Raw genomic sequence first — 18,553 nt, forward strand, 5'->3', positions numbered from 1 at the left:
ACCCAAAAGGAGAACAGAATTATCCTTAGTTTTCAGTCTTCTTCATAATACCAGTGACTGCTGTGAAATTGAGACCATTTTACCAATCGCACTGAGACATTTAAAATGATACCAAACATGAAAGGAATAAACAATAGATACACCAGATACATTATACTTCTTGGAGAACTTTCAGTGACCTGAGTCAGGGGGAAAGGAAGGAGGGTGTGTGTGTGTTTTGGGGGGAGGGCTATTGCATCCTGTAGATGTGTGAGGGCAAGGCGTTGTCCTATGCTCTTTCTTTGAGATCTTCTCTCCAGATGAGTTTTATTGCTTTATTGCAGGGTGCTTGATCTCAGTTTTTGTCTTAGCAGGAAAATCAAGTCTTACAGTACGGTTCGGAATTAGGGTACCATTCACAACTTTTGACAATGGAAACTGCAAAAATTGTGTACCGTACTGTACCGAACCGTACCACTCAGTGGAAATGAGCCATTTGTTCCTGGAATGTCACATGGTATGCCTGTTCTTCTAACGAGTCATTTGTGGACTAAATGTATGCAAGTATGAATTGAAAACACAGTATCCAGCGCTCATAGTGATGACAATAAATATTGAATAAATATTACTCTGTATAGAAAATTGACATAAACATATGAGAATCCATCAATATTTCTCCAAATGTGCATGCTTTTAAGTTAAAAGCCCTGATGGATGTTGTTTTGTCAAAGGTAACAACTCTGTTTTTCATATTCATAACTCCTGACGCATAGGCTATTAACAAATTACAGACACTATAAGAGTAAAACAGAGGTCAAAATGTGAAGCTTGAGTCTTAGATCTTTTAAATGATGTATAGTTTGTCAACTGCACATTAACATTTAGGCTATATAATATAACAAATATAGTAGCCTATATGAAATGCCATAGAGGTAACGTGAATGTTCAGACCTCTAATACCCAGAAGTCTTGTGAACACATATTTTCTATTTATTTTGTGGCCTTATTTCAGTGACTTAAGTTTTTTGTTTTTTCAATAACCACGCATAAACGTTATTCCTTCAAAAGCACAAACATGTACATACATGTTGCTCACATATTATGGTAGCCTAGTTTGTGCTGAATACAGTGTAATGACACCTTTTCCATTAATATGTTTATGACCAACTGAAAAAAGCACAAATGTCAGGGCATGTCAAAACTTCTCCAGGGCCCCAAAAATCCTCAGACCCTGGAGGGTTAACCTCGCGCACGAGCAGATCCGTTTCCTCACTATAGATGTGTTCAGTTATTCCGCTTTCAAATTTCACCTTGTAAATAGCGAATGCACCATGGCGTGAGTGCAACTGGCTTTTAAAGGGAATGGGAAACGAGACTCCGGTTGCTTTATTGCACGTTACACCCAAAACACACCCATTGCTCATTAGGAAAATAGGGACAACCTCTTTAGACAATGCGCCGGGTGCACCGACCATTTTTCCCTTCCTTAAACTAGCAAAAGTGGAATCAGACACGCCCTAAAGTGCAATTGCACCGTGCGCCATTGACTGAATTTTCCGTGATTTCTTAGACAACACTTCCCTGCCATTGGCAGAATGTTCCAAACATACTAACCTTAAAAAAAAGTTTCCACTAACATCAAGAAAACATTTTAACATTTCCATAACCAAAACAGAAAGTTTGGAAAACATTCTTAGAACAAACATTTGTTAGCTGGGAAGGCATTTATTACAAAAAAAATAACATGGATATCTGTAAAGCTGCTTTGAAACAATATGCATTGTGAATTAAATTGAATATTATGTAGTTCTTTAAATACAAAGTAAATAAAATGTTTACTTTTTCTTCAGGGAAAAAGCAAAGACATTGGAACAATGAGAATCACTCCAGATCAACACTTGCAACAGCAAAAGACTGAAAAAATGAATAAAGTATTTCACAAACTTCATCTTGAAGTCAGACAACTCAAACTGAGAGCCTCAGATGTTCTTCAGATAACTGAACATTCAATACAGTCCCATGAGTCTTGTGCTGAAGAAGAGCTGATTCAGACTTTCATACAAAAACTACTGATACATAACTATAGAGCAAGATACATTAAAGCTAAAGTGAACAATGAGCAAGACCAAACAATTCAAAGAGGCAGTGACTCATCTGAAGATGAGAGTGATATTTTTGATGATGTTCTTAAAAACAACGAATCAAGTCAATCTGAACGAATTCATCCGATGGATGTTCAGATGGCCGTGTTTCATTGTGCTGATGGTTTCCTAAAGCAGCTGTTGGTCACTAAACTGTCCCAGTGTCAGTACGCTCTGCCTCTGCTTGTTCCTGATCAAGACAAACAACAGATTGAGTTTCCTCTCTGGACATTCAGACAAATCAACAAGAGCTGGAAGAAGAGAAACACCAACAATGAAACCATCATTCAAATCCAGCCAATCTACAAGGCAGAAACTCCAATGGTGTTTTTCTTCAGGTTTGGCTCTGTGTCTTCATCCAAGTCTCAGCTGATGAACAGTCTGATCAATGAGAAACACAACACGTTCTTCCACAGGAACTGCCCAGGCAGCAGCAAAACCAGAGAACTGATGGATGGAGTGGTGGAGATTGCCTGGTTCTGCCCATCTGGATCATATGATGATAAATTCAATGACTGTGTTGCGTTCTGTAATCTACACGGTGATGCAGGAGACCATGAGAAACAGCTGCAGATCCTCACTGAAATGAGCTCAGTTAATGTTGTTTTTCTACCTCAACTTCAGAAGAATGAAAGAAGTGCAACAATAATCCAAAGTCTGTACAGGAACAGAAAGCCACTTATTTGTCTTTTTACTGAGGATGAATCTGCTCTAACTGAGATGAAGAAAGGAAAATTCAAAATTGGTCTGAAAAACAGAAATCAGTCGGATGTATCTGAAGAGCTCAGAAGAGCTATAAATGATTGTCTCTCAGAATCATCTTCCACTTTCAGACTTGAAGATGTGTCCAAACACTCAGACATCAGAGTAGATGAGGAAGATGATGATGACTGCAGGAGAGGAAGAGAAGCAGCACAGCAGATGATGAGTTTACTGGAGAAGAAAGATCTGACAGAAATCAAAGAATCATTTCTGCCTCATCAGGGGAAACTGTGGCATCAGTGGAGTCAGAAGAACAAAGAACTACATCGACCTCGAGCAGAAGAGATAGAAATGGAAATAAGTAGAAAACAAACTGAAATTAAGGAAATTCGTCAACAACAGCATGAATCTGACATCAGTTATTTTATGAAGCTCTTTATTAAAAAAATGAACTCAGAAGCTGCAAATAAGAAAATGTTTTTCCTAAAATGGCTCAGAATCCTCCTGGATGAATATACATCATTTGACCTTTCTGATCTACATTACAAGTATGATAAAAAGTGGTCACCAGTCATGAAATTGAAAGAGAATCATGATAAACCTGAACATCTCACAGCTAAACAAACTGAACTTGAGAGAATATCTGAGGAACTTCAAGCTGCACCCTTTGGTTTGGAGCACATCATGAGGGAGATCGGTCAGATCTATGAATCATGTTCATCAGTGAAGAAGAACAAGAAAGACCTGCAGTTTCACTTCTCTTCTCTCCCGAGTCTTGCAGCAGAGATGATGATCTCTGGATTTCCACTGGAGCTGATGGATGGAGATGCTGCTCATGTTCCTGTTGTCTGGATCTCTGCTGTTCTAGATGAACTCATCCAGAAACTGGGAGACCAGAGAGTCTTTGTGCTGTCAGTTTTAGGGATTCAGAGCTCTGGGAAATCCACCATGCTGAATGCCATGTTTGGACTCCAGTTTGCCGTCAGTGCTGGCAGGTGCACCAGAGGAGCTTTCATGCAGCTGGTCAAAGTGTCAGACGAGATGAGAACACAGATTAACTTTGACTATATTCTAGTTGTTGATACTGAGGGTCTTCGTGCTCTAGAACTGGCTGGAAGATCAACAAGACATCATGACAATGAATTGGCCACATTTATTGTTGGTCTTGCAAATCTGACCTTGATCAACATCTTTGGAGAAACCCCATCTGATATGCAGGACATTCTTCAGATTGTTGTTCAGGCCTTCATGAGGATGAAGAAGGTCAACCTGAATCCCAGCTGTGTGTTTGTGCATCAGAATGTTTCAGACATCACAGCTGGAGAGAAAAACATGGAGGGAAGGAGACGACTGCAGGAGACAAGGGATGAGATGACAAAACTCGCTGCTGAAGAGGAAGGCTATGATGCAGAATGTTTCAGTGATGTCATTAAATTTGATGTTCAGAATGATGTGAAGTATTTTGCTCAGCTCTGGGAGGGCAGCCCACCCATGGCACCACCAAACCCAAAATACTGTGAAAATATTCAACATCTAAAGGAAACTATTATGTATCATGCATCAAAATCACAAGGAATGATGCTGAAAGACTTCAAAGATCGCATTAAAGACCTCTGGGAGGGTTTACTGAATGAACGATTTGTCTTCAGCTTCAGAAATTCTCTGGAGATTTCAGCCTACAGAAAACTGGAGACCGAATACAGCAAGTGGTCCTGGAGTCTTCACAGTGCCATGATGGAAATAGAGAACAAACTACACAATAATATAGAAAATGAAGCAATCCATGAGGTTGAGGAAGCTGATCTTCAAACAGAACTGAAGAAGACAAGTGAAGAAGTGGAAAAATCAATGTCTGCATTCTTTGAGAAAGACACAGATGCAGATATACTGATTCAGTGGAAAACATCATTTGAAATCAAAATCAAAGAGCTTCAGGACAACATTGTGAGAGAAACAAAGAGGAAATTAAATGAGATTTTTTATCAGCGAGACCTGAAGAAAAACAATGATGCTCAGAGAAAGCACCATGAAAACACACTCTTTGAAAAGAGCAAAGAACTTGCCTTAAAAATGAAAGACAAAGCAGGTAATGAAGAAACACTGAAGAAAGAGTTTGATTCTTTTTGGGAACAGAGTGTGAAAAAGATCACCAGAGACACTCCTCCAATTGAAGACATTGACATGATAAAAGATGTGAGAGAGATCCTCCGTGACATCTATGAAAGTATTCCTGTAGACCACTGGAAGGAGAGCAGTAAGAGCATTGATATTTTCACTGTGCCGAGTTTTTCAAATTATGTTAATTTAAAAAGGTCCACAAAATCAGGGATTAAAGAGGCTGTAAAGGGTGCTTGCAGAACAGTTAAAAAAACATTTGGTTATGGTCAAACTCTGTCTCCATCAGATGAAACCCAAATAAGATCATTAGTTAATGATGTTGCTCAGCAGACAGATATAATGATTCAGTCATTTAACGTTTCAAAGATGGGATACAACATCAGCTGCATTCAACAACTCACAGATTACATCAAGAGGAGAGTAACAGAACATCAGGAAGGATCTGTGAAATACAAGTTCAAAAATGAATTCATTATGGATTTGGGTCTTTCCATCTGTATGAGATCAAACACTTTGATCGCTTTCCAACAGAGACTGTACAGGGAAGCCAATGATCCTGTAATATATGTAGAGAAGAAGAGAGAAGAGTACTATAGTATTTTCCAGAAATACTGTCATGGAGCAACATCAGCTGCTGTTTTTAGTGAGATCATCTGTCAGAAACTTAAAGAGCCCATTGAGCAGAGTGTCTACAAGAAGACTGCCAGAGATCTGACAGATGAAATGAGATCAAACTGTGAATCACTGAATGGAAACAGATCAAATCTGGAAAAACACATTTTGAAGACACTAACAGAAGAGGAGGATTTTAGCAAATACATTAACTACATCAAAACTCCCAGAGATCACTTCAAGAGTTTCATCAGAGATGAAGTCAGTCGGTACATCACTGATAAGTTCAGTGTCAGTGTTTTACCCAAGATGAACAAAAACATTGAACTCCTGCAGCAGAAGATCATGAAAGCAGCACATGAATCTACTGAACATGTTCAAGTGAACAGAGGAGATGTTGGTTTGTGGTTGAAGAGTTTCACACAGAAGCTCTCAGATGTGCTGATCTTCTCTGAAAAAGACCTCAGTGGAGTGAAACATGATGGTATTGATGATTTCAACCTCCTACAAGAAGTGTTAAGACAAGAACTTAATGCTATAATGTCTGAAATCAAAGGGAGATTTGACACAAAGACATTTGATGAAAAACTTGACCTCAAGTTCAGACCAGATACACTTCTGATTGATCACTTCTGTCAGTGCTGTTGGGTTCAGTGTCCATTCTGTGGAGCCATCTGCACCAACACCATAGAAAACCATGATGGAGATCACAGTGTTCCTTTCCATCGAAATATTGGACTAAATGGGTGGTTTTACAGAGGAACAACATACTTATCTATTAACATCTGCACATCATCAGTAGCAAGTGATCGATTTTTTCATCCCAATGATTCAGATGATACAGTCCTCTGGAGAGAATACAGAACAGCAGGAGGAGTTTATGCAGACTGGAGCATCACCCCTGACCTCTCTGAACTGCCCTACTGGAAGTGGTTTGTGTGCAGATTCCAGAAAGATCTGGAAAAACACTACAGTAAAACATTTGAGGGAAGTGGTGAGATCCCAGATGAATGGAGAAAATACTCAAAACAGGAGGCTATTGAGAGTTTGGATAAATACATTTAATTAAACAAGTTAAGTTTATTTCAGGTGTTTGATTCACAGTTTGAAACAAGCTTCACCTTAGTGACTATGCAATAATCTAAATTTAAGTTCACAGTGAGATAAAAGTTTAAATGTAACTAAAATCTTTAAAAAGACTGTAAATGTTCTTCATATCTATATATGTGAACTGATCTGTGTGAACTGATCTGTACTTAAAGTAGGGAAAATGTAGGGAAAAAAATCTAGATAGTCTTTAAAAATGATTCCAGATTTGAAAACCTTAAAGTATTTAAAATAGCTTGTTTAAAAAGTTTATCAAAGTAGCAGCTAATATGTGGTAAATTTTAATTTGTAATAGTTTGACAGTCACTTCTATGGCAAGCCTTGTGGCATCAATGCAGAGTTTACTTTAAAGCTCCTTTGCATGTGAATATAATAAGTGACAAATTTTCAGCGTTTTTGCCAGAGCTATAGATGTAAGGGTACATTTGCATTTAATATCTAATGACATTAAATATCATATTTTATGTATTTGGTGCATGAGTACACACTGTTTATTGTTGTTATTTACAGGAAGTGATTGATGTTGATGAGTGGCAGTAATGTTTGTACTGTCTGAAAACAAAACAGGGTTCACAAACTGTCCAAATATGTTCACCATAGTCCATTTCTGTACACAATAAAGAGTATAAACTATATATAATTTTATCTTCGTAAGATCAATATTTGAACCATTTAATTTTTTTTTTTTTTTTTTTATTGTTACATTTGAATAATTTGATATTTAATAAGTTGAAACCCAAAACTTGCATTTAAAAGTGTAATCCAGCAATTTTTCTCAAAAAAAAAAAAAAAAAAAAATCCTGTCATCACTGGTGCGCAGTGAATTCTGTGTTAGGCAAGGCCATGAAGGATCCATCTGTTGTATCCTTCATTGCATGGGAAACAAAGGATGCATTTGAAGGTGCCTTTGAAATGGGACAGCCTTCGTCACGCCAATATGACGCAATCAGCTGTTGAATGTGGCTTTCGAAGTATGCAGCCTCTGAAGTGGAGTGCAGCTATACTGAAGATTTGTGACTTTTGAGAACTGGATCTTGTAGCCTAGAGTTTTTACAACAAAATGATGTGAAAATCATCCCGACACTCATTCATGTAAAACAATATATTGGTTTAGTCTGAATTTTGTTACACTTTTTGAGCTGGTAAAGCCATATTCAATGGAGGGTTAATGCCCATGAATATTGATGTGATTCACACCTGGAGAGACAATGACCCTGCCCTAATGAGCATATCAGTGAGGAACGGTACTGTGAGGAGCCAAAAGAAACAATGTAGGAGATTAAAAAATAATAATTTAATTACAACATGGTGCACAACAAAATCAAAATATAGAACATGAAGGTCAAAGACACTTAAACTGACACAAACCTTGGTGCCATTCCTGGACACAAGTAAAAATAAACATACCTGGCATTTCCAAGGTGTCTGCTGCTTTTTTTTTTTTTTGCCATGAACTAAAAAAAAACAACTGCCCCAACATCAGTAGTTGATGATGGAGCTTAATTTACAATGTTCATGTACAATATCAGTCCAATGCAGCTGAACAGCTTGCTGATGTTGGTAAAGCGCTCTCAGAGACAAACAGTTTAAAGACTGAACATAGGTGTTGGAGTCAACAGAACTCATCTGTGGTGCAGGTATCTGTTCACTGTAAAAAAAACAAATAAATAAATAAAAAAAAAACATGCAAACAACTGTAAGCAAGATATCAGGGGCAACTATATTATTACATTAGAAATCACAACAAACATATCCCACCCATGACAAAAAACTGTTAGACACACATATGTTCCTTTTGTATTATTATACAGTACAAAACCAATATTTTATATTTTAGAAACTAAACGTAGTAAAACTCTAAGTTTGAGAAGATATTCCTGAACACAGTATTTAACAGTAAACACAGGTCTAAACATTCTTGGACTGTGGCATTCATCATGTTAAAGTATTAGCACTCATATTACTTTTATATTGCAGCCTATTAGGCTTTTATGTTATATAAAGCATAAAAACATCCTCTCTCCGTACAACATTTACATGCAATGGAATGTTGCCTATCTGCTTATAATATTTCATATTTCAACACCTTCCACTCAACTTCAAACATTCAGTCTGGCAATATAGTCTGGAAAGGATGGGTATCGTTTGAATTTTATCGATACTGATACAGTTATCAATACTACTCTATAATTTGGTGCAAAAAGACATAATGTGAAAAGATGTTGAAAATTTCAAGTTATTTTATTACTGCTGAACTTTAGTACTGCAGTTTACAAATGCATCTAAGCAAATAGAAAAAGGCACATAAAGCACTTTATATATATATATATATATATATATATATATATATAAATAAATAATGGGAACTTAGGGAAAATACCACAATGAAAAATGGTCAAAAAAGTAGTTTTTCTATGAAATTATGGGTAACACTTTATAAACGTTATAAGTCATTTATAAATTATTAGTTAATGATGAACTAATCATTTACAAAACATGACTATACATTCATAAATGATTAAGTGATGTTAGTTAACATTTTATGAATGTTTTGTTAATTCAGTTATAAGCCATTTATAAATTATTAGTTAATGATGAACGAATCATTTACAAAACATGACTATACATTCATAAATGATTAATAAGTGGTATGCTAATGATTAACAAATGTGTTGTACATGTTCTTAAAATGTAAATCATGAAATAAATCAAACATCATTAGTAGATGGTTGATAAGTTATTAGTTGATACATTATTTATCACTTATAAATAAATGAAGTATTTATGTCAATTTTTTTTTAGTATTGTAATGACAGGTCGGCAGAATGAGGATCCATTTGCAGCTTTATTAAGATAAACACCAAAGCAGACAGGGGCAAAGGCAGAGACATAAACAGGGGCAGGCAATGGTCGAGGCAGGCGGCAGACAAACAGAGTAGAGTCACAGGCAATGGTCGAGGCAGGCGGCAAACAAACACAGTCCAAACAACAGGCAAGGATCAGGGCAGGCGGCAAACAAACACAGTCCAATAAACAGTCCAACGGCAACAGAAATACAATCCACAAGAAAACGCTCAGTAGTGATCACCGGGGCAAATCAAGACTTCATTATGCTCCAAAGCTTCCTGAAGCAGTGTTTTGAAATCGGCCATCACTAAATAAGTCGTTATTTTGTTTTTTTTGGCGCACCAAAAATATTCTCGTCGCTTTATAATATTAATATTGAACCACTGTACTCTCATGAACTGATTTAAATACCAGGTATCAGGTTGCATTATTTTGTGCATTTAGTCTTTAGAAGTCTTCAGAAGTCGTACGATACCATCGTGTGAAAAAAGATTCTTTTTCCGTAATATAATAATTATACGTTAATAATTGTACAACCGCTGTCTCACCCATTAAAACTTTCAAATTGGCACTTCAAAACCATGACACAGGTTTGCGGCAGTGACGTCAATGCTCCTTATGTTACTTGTGTTTTGCGACCAACATTGTTTGCGACATGCCAAATTTGAGTTGCTGTGTTATGGATGCAGTGCAACACTTTGGAGGATGGAAATGCAGATCATGGGAATGTTTGCAGCGATTAAACACTTTCATTTCATTCTGTAACTCACACAAAATTATGTTTTGCTGTCAGCGTCTTTCTCAAAGAATTCTGACATTGATCTTTCCACTTCTTCACTTGTCTTATTCAGTTCTGTTTGAAGATCAGTTTCTTTAATCTCATGAATTGCTTCATTTTCTATTTTGTTGTGTAGTTTGTTCTACATGTTTCCATCATGGCACTGCGAAGACTCCAGGTCCACTTGCTGTATTCGGTCTCCAGTTTTCTGTAAGCTGAAATCTCAAGGGAATTTCTGAAGTTGAAGACAAGTCGTTTATTCAGTAAAGCCTCCCAGAGATCTTTAATACGATCTTTGAAGTCTTTCAGCACCATTACATATGACTTTGCATAAAACATAATAGATTTCTTTAGTTCTTGAATATTCTCACAGCTGCTTGGGTTTGGTGGTGCCATGGGTGGGCTGCCCTCCCAAAGCTGAGCAAAATACTTCACATCATTCTGAACATCAAATTTAATGACATCACTGAAACATCCTGCTTCATAGTCTTCCTCTTCAGCAGCCAGTTTTGTCATCTCATCCAGTGTCTCCTTCCCTCCATGTCTTTCTTTGCAGCTGTGACGTCTGAGACATTCTGATGCACAAACACACAGCTGGGATTCAGTTTGACCTTCTTCATCCTCATGAAGGCCTGAACAACAATCTGAAGAATGTCCTGCATCTCAGCTGGGTTTTCTCCAAAGATGTTGATCAAGGTCAGATTTGCAAGACCAACAATAAATGTGGCCAATTCATTGTCATGATGTCTTGTTGATCTTCCAGACAGTTCTAGAGCACGAAGACCTTCAGTATCAACAACCAGAATATAGTCAAAGTTCATCTGTGTTTTTATCTCATCTGACACTGTGACCAGCTGCATGAAAGCTCCTCTGGTGCACCTGCCAGCACTGACGGCAAACTGGAGTCCAAACATGGCATTCAGCATTTCCCAGAGCTCTGAAGCCCTAAAACTGACAGCACAAAGACTCTCTGGTCTCCCAGTTTCTGGATGAGTTCATCTAGAACAGCAGAGATCCAGACCACAGGAACATGAGCAGCATCTTCATCCATCAGCTCCAGTGGAAATCCAGAGACCATCATTTCTGCTGCAAGACTCGGGAGAGAAGAGAAGTGAACCTGCAGGTCTCTCTTGTTTTTCTTCACAGATGAACATGATTCATAGATCTGACCGATCTCCCTCATGATGTGCTCCACACCAAAGGATGCAGCTTGAAGTTCCTCAGATATTCTCTCAAGTTCAATTTGCTCAGCCTTGAGTTGCTCAGGTTTATCATGATCCTCTTTCAGTTTTAAGACCGTTGACCATTTTTCATCATACTTGTGATGTAGATGTGAAAGGTCAGCTGAGATATATTCATCCAGACGGATTATGAGCCATTTAATGAAAAACATTTAATGTTCATCATGTGAGCTCATTTCTTTAATAAAGAGCTTCATAAAATCACTGATGTCAGATACATGCTGTTGTTGACGAATTTCCTTAATTTCAGTTTGTTTTCTACTTATTTCCATTTCTGTCTCTTCTGCTCGATGTCGATGTAGTTCTTTGTTCTTCTGACTCCACTGATGCCACAGTTTCCCCTGATGAGGCAGAAATGATTCTTTGATTTCTGCCAGATCTTTCTTCTCCAGTAAACTCATCATCTGTTGTGCTGCTTCCCTTCCTGTACTGCTGTCATCTTTCTTAAGTGTTTCTTCATCATAAGTTTTGTCTGTGAGTTGTAGATCAAGGTCTCTGCCCTTTTCATAGAGAGTGTTTTCATGATGTGTCCTCTGAGTATCAGTGTTTTTATTCTGCTTTTGCTGCTGAAGAATCTCATTTATTTTCCCATTTGTTTCTCTTACGTTTTCTTGAAGGCCTTTGGTTTTGATTTCAAATGTAGACAATGATTTTTCCTCTTCTTCACTTGTCTTCTCCAGGTCTGTTTGAAGACCAGTTTCCTCAACTTTATTAATTGCAACATTTTCTATTTTATTGTTTAGTTTGTTCTCAGTTTCCATCATAGTACTATGAAGCCGCAAGGACCGCTTGCTATATTCTGTCTGCAGTTTCCTGTAGGCTGAAATCTTCTGGGAATTTCTCAAACTGAAGACAAATCGTTCATTCAGTAAAGCCTCCCAAAAATCTTTAATACGATCTTTTAAGCCTTTCATCTTCATTCCATCTGATTTTGAGGCATGAGACATAACAGTTTTCTTTAGTTCTTGAATATTCTCACAGTAGTTTGGGTTTGGTGGTGCCATGGGTGGGTTTCCCTCCCAGAGCTGAGCAAAATACTTCACATCATTCTGTACATCAAATCTAATGACATCACTGAAACATTCTGCATCACAATCTTCATCTTCAGCAGCAAGTTTTGTCATCTCATCCAGGTTCTCCTGCAGTCGTCTCCTTCCCTCCATGTTTTTCTTTCCTGCTGTGATGTCTGAAACATTCTGATGCAGAAACACACAGCTAACATTCTTTATGACCTTCTTTATCCTCATGAAGGCCTGAACAACAATCTGAAGAATGTCCTGCATCTCAGATGGGTTTTCACCAAAGATGTTAATCAAGGTCAGATTTGCAAGACCAACAACAAATGTGGTCAATTCAATCTCATGATGTCTTGTTGATCTTCCAGCCAGTTCTAGAGCACAAAGACCCTCAGTATCAACAACCAGAATATAGTCAAAGTTCATCTGTGTTTTCATCTCGTTTGACACTCTGACCAGCTGCATGAAAGCTCCTCTGGTGCACCTGCCAGCACTGACGGCAAATTGGAGTCCAAACATGGCATTCAGCATGGTGGATTTCCCAGAGCTCTGAATCCCTAAAATTGACAGCACAAAGACTCTCTGATCTCCCAGTTTCTGGATGAGTTCATCTAGAACAGCAGAGATCCAGACCACAGGAACATGAGCAGCATCTCCATCCATCAGCTCCAGTGGAAATCCAGAGATCATCATTTCTGCTGCAAGACTCGGAAGAGAAGAGAAGTCAAACTGCAGATCTTTCTTGTTCTTCTTCACAGATGAACATGATTCATAGATCTGACCGATCTCCCTCATGATGTGCTCCAGACCAAAGGTTGCAGCTTGAAGTTCCTCAGATATTCTCTCAAGTTCAGTTTGTTTAGCTGTGAGATGTTCAGGTTTATCATGATTCTCATGACTGGTGACCACTTTTTATCATATTTGTAATGTAGATCAGAAAGGTCAGCTGAGCCATTTTAGGAAAAACATTTTCTTATTTGCAGCTTCTGAGTTCATTTTTTTAATGAAGAGCTTCATAAACTCACTGGTGTGAGATTCATGCTGTTGTTGACGGATCTTCTTCATGTCTGTTTTTTTTTTTACTGATGTCCATTTCTGTCTCGCCTGTTTGAGGTCGATGTAGTTCTTTGTTCTTCTGACTCCACTGATGCCACAGTTTCCCCTGATGAGGCAGAACTGATTCTTTGATTTCTGTCAGATCTTTCTTCTCCAGTAAACTCATCATCTGCTGTGCTGCTTCTCTTCCTCTCCTGCAGTCTTCATCATCTTCCTCATCTACTCTGATGTCTGAGTGTTTGGACACATCTTCAAGTCTAAACATTAAAGATGTTTCTGAGAGACAATCATTTATAGCTCTTCTGAGTTCTTCACATACATCTGACTGATTTCTGTCTTTCAAACCAATTTTGAATTTTCCTTTCTTCATCTCAGTTAGAGTAGGTTCATCCTCAGTAAAAAGACAAATCAGTGGCTTTCTGTTCCTGTACAGACTTTGGATTATTGTTGCACTTCTTTCATTCTTCTGAAGTCGTGGAAGAAGAACAACATTGACTGAGGCCATTTCAGTGAGGATCTGCAGCTGTTTCTCATGGTCTCCTGCATCACCGTGTAGATTACAGAACGCAACACAGTCAGTGAATTTATCATCATATGATCCAGAGGGGCAGAACCAGGCGATCTCCACCACTCCATCCATCAGTGCTCTGGTTCTGCTGCTGCCTGGGCAGTTCCTGTGGAAGAATGTGTTGTGTTTCTCATCGATCAGACTGTTCATCAGCTCAGACTTGGATGAGGACACAGAGCCAAACCTGAAGAAAGACACCATTGGAGTTTCTGCCTTGTAGATCGGCTGGGTTTGACTGATGATTTCATTGTTGGTGTTTCTGATCTTCCAGCTCTTGTTGATTTGTCTGAATGTCCAGAGAAGAAACTCAATCTGTTGTTTGTCTTGATCAGCAACAAGCAGAGGCAGAGCGTACTGACACTGGGACAGTTTAGTCACCATCAGCTGCTTCAGGAAACCATCAGCACAATGAAACACGGCCATCTGAAGATCCATTGGATGAATTTGTTCAGATTGACTTGATTCGTTGTTTTTAAGAACAACATCAAAAATATCACTCTTATCTTCAGATGAGTCACTGCCTCTTTGAATTGTTTGGTCTTGCTCATTGTTCACTTTAGTTTTGATGTATCTTGCTCTATAGTTATGTGTCAGTAGTTTATGTATGAAAGTCTGAACCAGCTCCTCTTCAGCACAAGATTATTGAATCAGACTGTATTGAATGTTCAGTTATCTGAAGAACATCTGCAGCTTTCAGTTTATTGAGTTCTCTGACTTCAAGATGAAGTTTTTGATGTAGTATATTCATTTTTTTTCAGTCTTTTGGTGTTGCAGGAGTTGGATCTGGACTGACTATCATTGTTCCAATGTCTCTGTTTTTTCCCTGAGAAAGAAATAAATATTTCATTTAATTCGATAATTTTGGTTTAAACATGTAAATATATTTAATGATTATATTAAATAATTATATTACTATTGCATTTCAACTTGTATTTGAACAGGGCTTTTCACAATACACATTGTTTTAAAGCAGATTTACACATATATTTACACAACAAAATTCCTGGTGTTAAATTAACACTGCTCTGCTTTATATGGGAACCACTAGCAGAGTGTTAAAAGGGTCATATGATGCTATTTTTAAAGATCATTATTTTGTGTATTGGGTGTAGTATGTTACCCTGCTTTAAAGGGATAGTTCACCCAAAAATCTAAATTCTGTCATCATTTACTCACCTTCAGGTTGTTCCAAAACTGTATAAATTTCTTTGTTCTGTTGAACGCAAAAGAAGATATTTTGAAGAATTTGGGAAACTGAACAGTTCTGGGTCATCATTGACTTCCATAGTATTTTTTTTTTTTTTTTTTTTTTCCTACTATGGAAGTCAATGGTGCCCCAAAGCGGCCTGGTAACAAACTTTCGTCAAAACATCTTCATTTGTGTTCAGCAGAACAAATAAATTTATACAGGTTTGGAACAATTTGAGGGGGAGTAAATGATGATAGAATTTTCATTTTTGGGTGAACTATCCCTTTAATGTTCAAAAAATTATATTACTTTTCACATGCCGTACATAATTGTAGCTCCTCTATGCCCCGGCTTTCTAAAACAAACTTTTTCTACAAAGCCCACTCCTTCCGAAAAGCAAAGTGCTCTGATTGACCCAGTGTGTTGTGATTGGCCGAACACCTCAAGTGTGCGTCAGAAATGTAATGACCCTTACCATAATCGTGATCTTCAGCTTCCAAAGCAATTACAAAGACAGTTAGTAATGATGTCAGTTTTACCATATCAGCTTGAGCCAGAGTCGGCTTATGGAAAGGCAGGTAACCAAGCCAATCGATCGGTTATTTGTATGTATTTGCAGTACACAAGCCATGGTTCAGCTGGACGTGACAAACATGTGGAAACACAGGGCATGCATGCTGCTTCAGTTATGCTTGAGCGGCCAGTGTGAAACAGAACATGTAGTGTATCTATGTTCATCTTTTCACTACAAGTTATAAGTGAAGAACATAGGACAGGTTTGTAAACATAAATACATCTCTGCACTTTTGTAATCATAAGCAGTGTCTCAGAACAAGCCGTTTGCAGATTCTGGGCAAAGTGACGTCAATTTGTACAGGCCGCGCCCACGACTGCTGACGGACTCTGACGTATTATAGACTCCGCCCTGAGCGAGTTTTATACAGTCCACAGCTGTAGTGACAATAATGTCTCGTAAGCGATTTAGGTGTTTTGTTGTTGAATATAAGAATGAACATAACAGTCTTCATGTACATCACAGCCACTGAAGACACAGTGGATTCGTTTTATTTTTGATGGGAATGCGCCCCCGTATACCTAAATTCGTTTATGTCTGCGCGAATCATTTTACACCAAACTGCTTTGTGAACAAATGTCAATACAAGGGGACAATACAAAACAGGTTGTTACTCAAGGATGGATCAGTATAAACTCTTCGTGATCCAGCTTACAGTCTCCAGAGTGATTCTGGATACGGCAGTAATAAAGGTGAGAACACTTTATTATAGTTCATTGGAGTTGATTTACAGATATAAAGCTTACCAGTTTATTAAGCACCCCTGAAATGGTCTGTATATATTTGTTTACTGTTAATTGTACTGAGTGTTTCTGTGTAATTCACTGTGTATGTTGATCGGTAAACAGGCTTTTACTAATATAGTGGATAAAAACAAGAATTCAATATAAGTTATAACCGTAATTAACTAAACTATACCTGTTCTATCTCCATGCAGCATATATTTGCAGTTTCTGACATTATAGTGCGTCCTGACTGAATCCTGACACCTGAGAATCAGCTCAACCCCAAAAAGTGACAATTTTAATTTGCTATAAAAAATGATCTGTGGGGTATTTTGAGCTAAAACTTCACATACACACTCTGGGGACATCAGAGACTTATTTTACATCTTGTAAAAGGGGGCATAATAGGTCCCCTTTAAGTCCTGTAAGTTGCGAGGTAGGACCTCCATGAATCGGACTTGTTTGTTCAGCACATCCCACAGTTGCGTTGTTGTGCTCCTCAAACCATTCCTGAACCATTTTTGCTTTGTGGCAGGGTGCATTATCCTGCTGAAAGAGGCCACAGCCTCTTTCAAAAAAAAAAAAAGGGTGTACATGGTCTGCAAAAATGCTTAGGTAGGTGGTACGTGTCAAAGTAACATCACACTGTCTCCGCCGGCTTGCCTTCTTCCCATAGTGCATCCTGGTGCCAAGTGTTCCCCAGGTAAGCAACGCATACGTACCCAGCCATCCACGTGATGTAAAAGAAAACGTGATTCATCAGACCAGGACACCTTCTTCCATTGCTCTGTGGTCCAGTTCTGATGCTCATGTGCCTACTGTTGGTGCTTTTGGCGTTGGACATGGGCACCCTGACTGGTCTGTGGCTATGCAGCCCCATACACAGCAAACTGCGATGCACTGTGTATTCTGACACCTTTCTATCAGAACCGGCATTAACTTCTTGAGCAGTTTGAGCTACAGTAGCTCGTCTGTTGGATCGGACCACATGGGTCAGCCTTCGCTCCCCACGAGCATCAATAGCCGCGTTTCCACTGTCGGGCCTCAAGCAGGTGTGCTATTGCGTGCCAGGGCCAGTCGCGTTTCCACTGTCACTTCCCAGGCTTGATCGTGCCTTGTCGTGGCTTCCTCAGGGCCAACGGCCAGGGTTTTTTTGCCTGCCGAGTACCTTGGTCCAAAGCAGGCCAGCTCGGGTTTGAGGGAGTGGTTACAAACAAAGGCGGAGTTTATCTGAGTCTGGAGACAGCAGCGCCATGGATGATTTCATATAGGTTACCACTTATCATCATGTAGCGTCTGGATAGATCCGGCGTAGTCAATCAACTTTGGAAATTTCAGAATGCTTTTAGCCTCCTGAACTGTGCGTGTAAATCACGAATCGGCTCCGGCAAGTTCGGGACCAATTGCCCCATTGGCACCTTTGTTACCCCAGTAAAGAAAAACAGAACATATTCTCACCAGCTCCAGGGACTTCAAAGAGTCACCCTGGTGGGGCTAAGGGTCATGTGGTCACAGACACTGGCCACAACCCCAATACACACACACATACAGACACTCACAAACACGCATGGAGATTGTGAATATACATTTATCCTCCAAATATGACTGTGCCAAAGTGTACCCGTCGCTGTGTTTAAAGGTGCATGTATTTATCCCTAGTATATAAGCTTAGCTATGACTGTAGTTGTATTAGTTTTCTTCTAAACGATAAAACTCAAGTATAAACTGTATCTCCCCTTTTATGTCTTTGCCATCTGACAAGTTTGGTCTCATTGTAAAGCTTTCGTTATGCTCTAATTGAAAATGTATGTCACATGACTGTAAAATGCATTCTTCTATTTTTAATGGTACTTTGAAGAAAATGTACTCAGGTCTGACACTTCATAAACCATGCAAATTA

The 18,553-nt window shown here is 38.6% G+C and overlaps 3 protein-coding genes across 5 annotated transcripts in view; 1 reads left to right on the forward strand and 2 right to left on the reverse strand.

Moving 5' to 3' along the window:
• Nucleotides 1–18,553, reverse strand: part of LOC127508639 (interferon-induced very large GTPase 1-like) — a 70,491-nt gene that overhangs the window by 43,159 nt on the left and 8,779 nt on the right. Inside the window, exons 3-4 of one of the 2 annotated variants that reach the window (XM_051886765.1) lie at nucleotides 12,931–14,988; nucleotides 7,935–11,068 (exon numbers count right to left, since the gene is read on the reverse strand). In XM_051886765.1, the coding sequence (XP_051742725.1) occupies nucleotides 13,578–14,600 (1,023 nt within the window). In that variant the 5' untranslated portion in view covers nucleotides 14,601–14,988 and the 3' untranslated portion in view covers nucleotides 7,935–11,068; nucleotides 12,931–13,577. Of the gene's footprint in view, nucleotides 1–7,934; nucleotides 11,069–12,930; nucleotides 14,989–18,553 lie in introns of those variants that run through there. The other variant, XM_051886763.1, reaches the window with a different exon arrangement.
• LOC127508640 (interferon-induced very large GTPase 1-like) overlaps nucleotides 1–18,553 on the forward strand; it is a 97,705-nt gene that overhangs the window by 25,871 nt on the left and 53,281 nt on the right. Inside the window, exon 2 of one of the 2 annotated variants that reach the window (XM_051886766.1) lies at nucleotides 1,830–7,817. In XM_051886766.1, the coding sequence (XP_051742726.1) occupies nucleotides 1,854–6,617 (4,764 nt within the window). In that variant the 5' untranslated portion in view covers nucleotides 1,830–1,853 and the 3' untranslated portion in view covers nucleotides 6,618–7,817. Of the gene's footprint in view, nucleotides 1–1,829; nucleotides 7,818–18,553 lie in introns of those variants that run through there. The other variant, XM_051886767.1, reaches the window with a different exon arrangement.
• LOC127508657 (interferon-induced very large GTPase 1-like) lies at nucleotides 7,935–12,832 on the reverse strand. The gene is made up of 2 exons (XM_051886795.1): nucleotides 10,277–12,832; nucleotides 7,935–8,307 (listed from the first exon to the last, which is right to left on the reverse strand). Exon 1 carries the CDS (start codon nucleotides 12,806–12,808, stop codon nucleotides 11,678–11,680), a length of 1,131 nt encoding a protein of 376 aa, XP_051742755.1. The 5' UTR covers nucleotides 12,809–12,832; the 3' UTR covers nucleotides 7,935–8,307; nucleotides 10,277–11,677.

This window comes from Ctenopharyngodon idella, chromosome 3 (assembly GCF_019924925.1).
Source record: "Ctenopharyngodon idella isolate HZGC_01 chromosome 3, HZGC01, whole genome shotgun sequence".
NCBI lineage: Eukaryota > Metazoa > Chordata > Actinopteri > Cypriniformes > Xenocyprididae > Ctenopharyngodon > Ctenopharyngodon idella.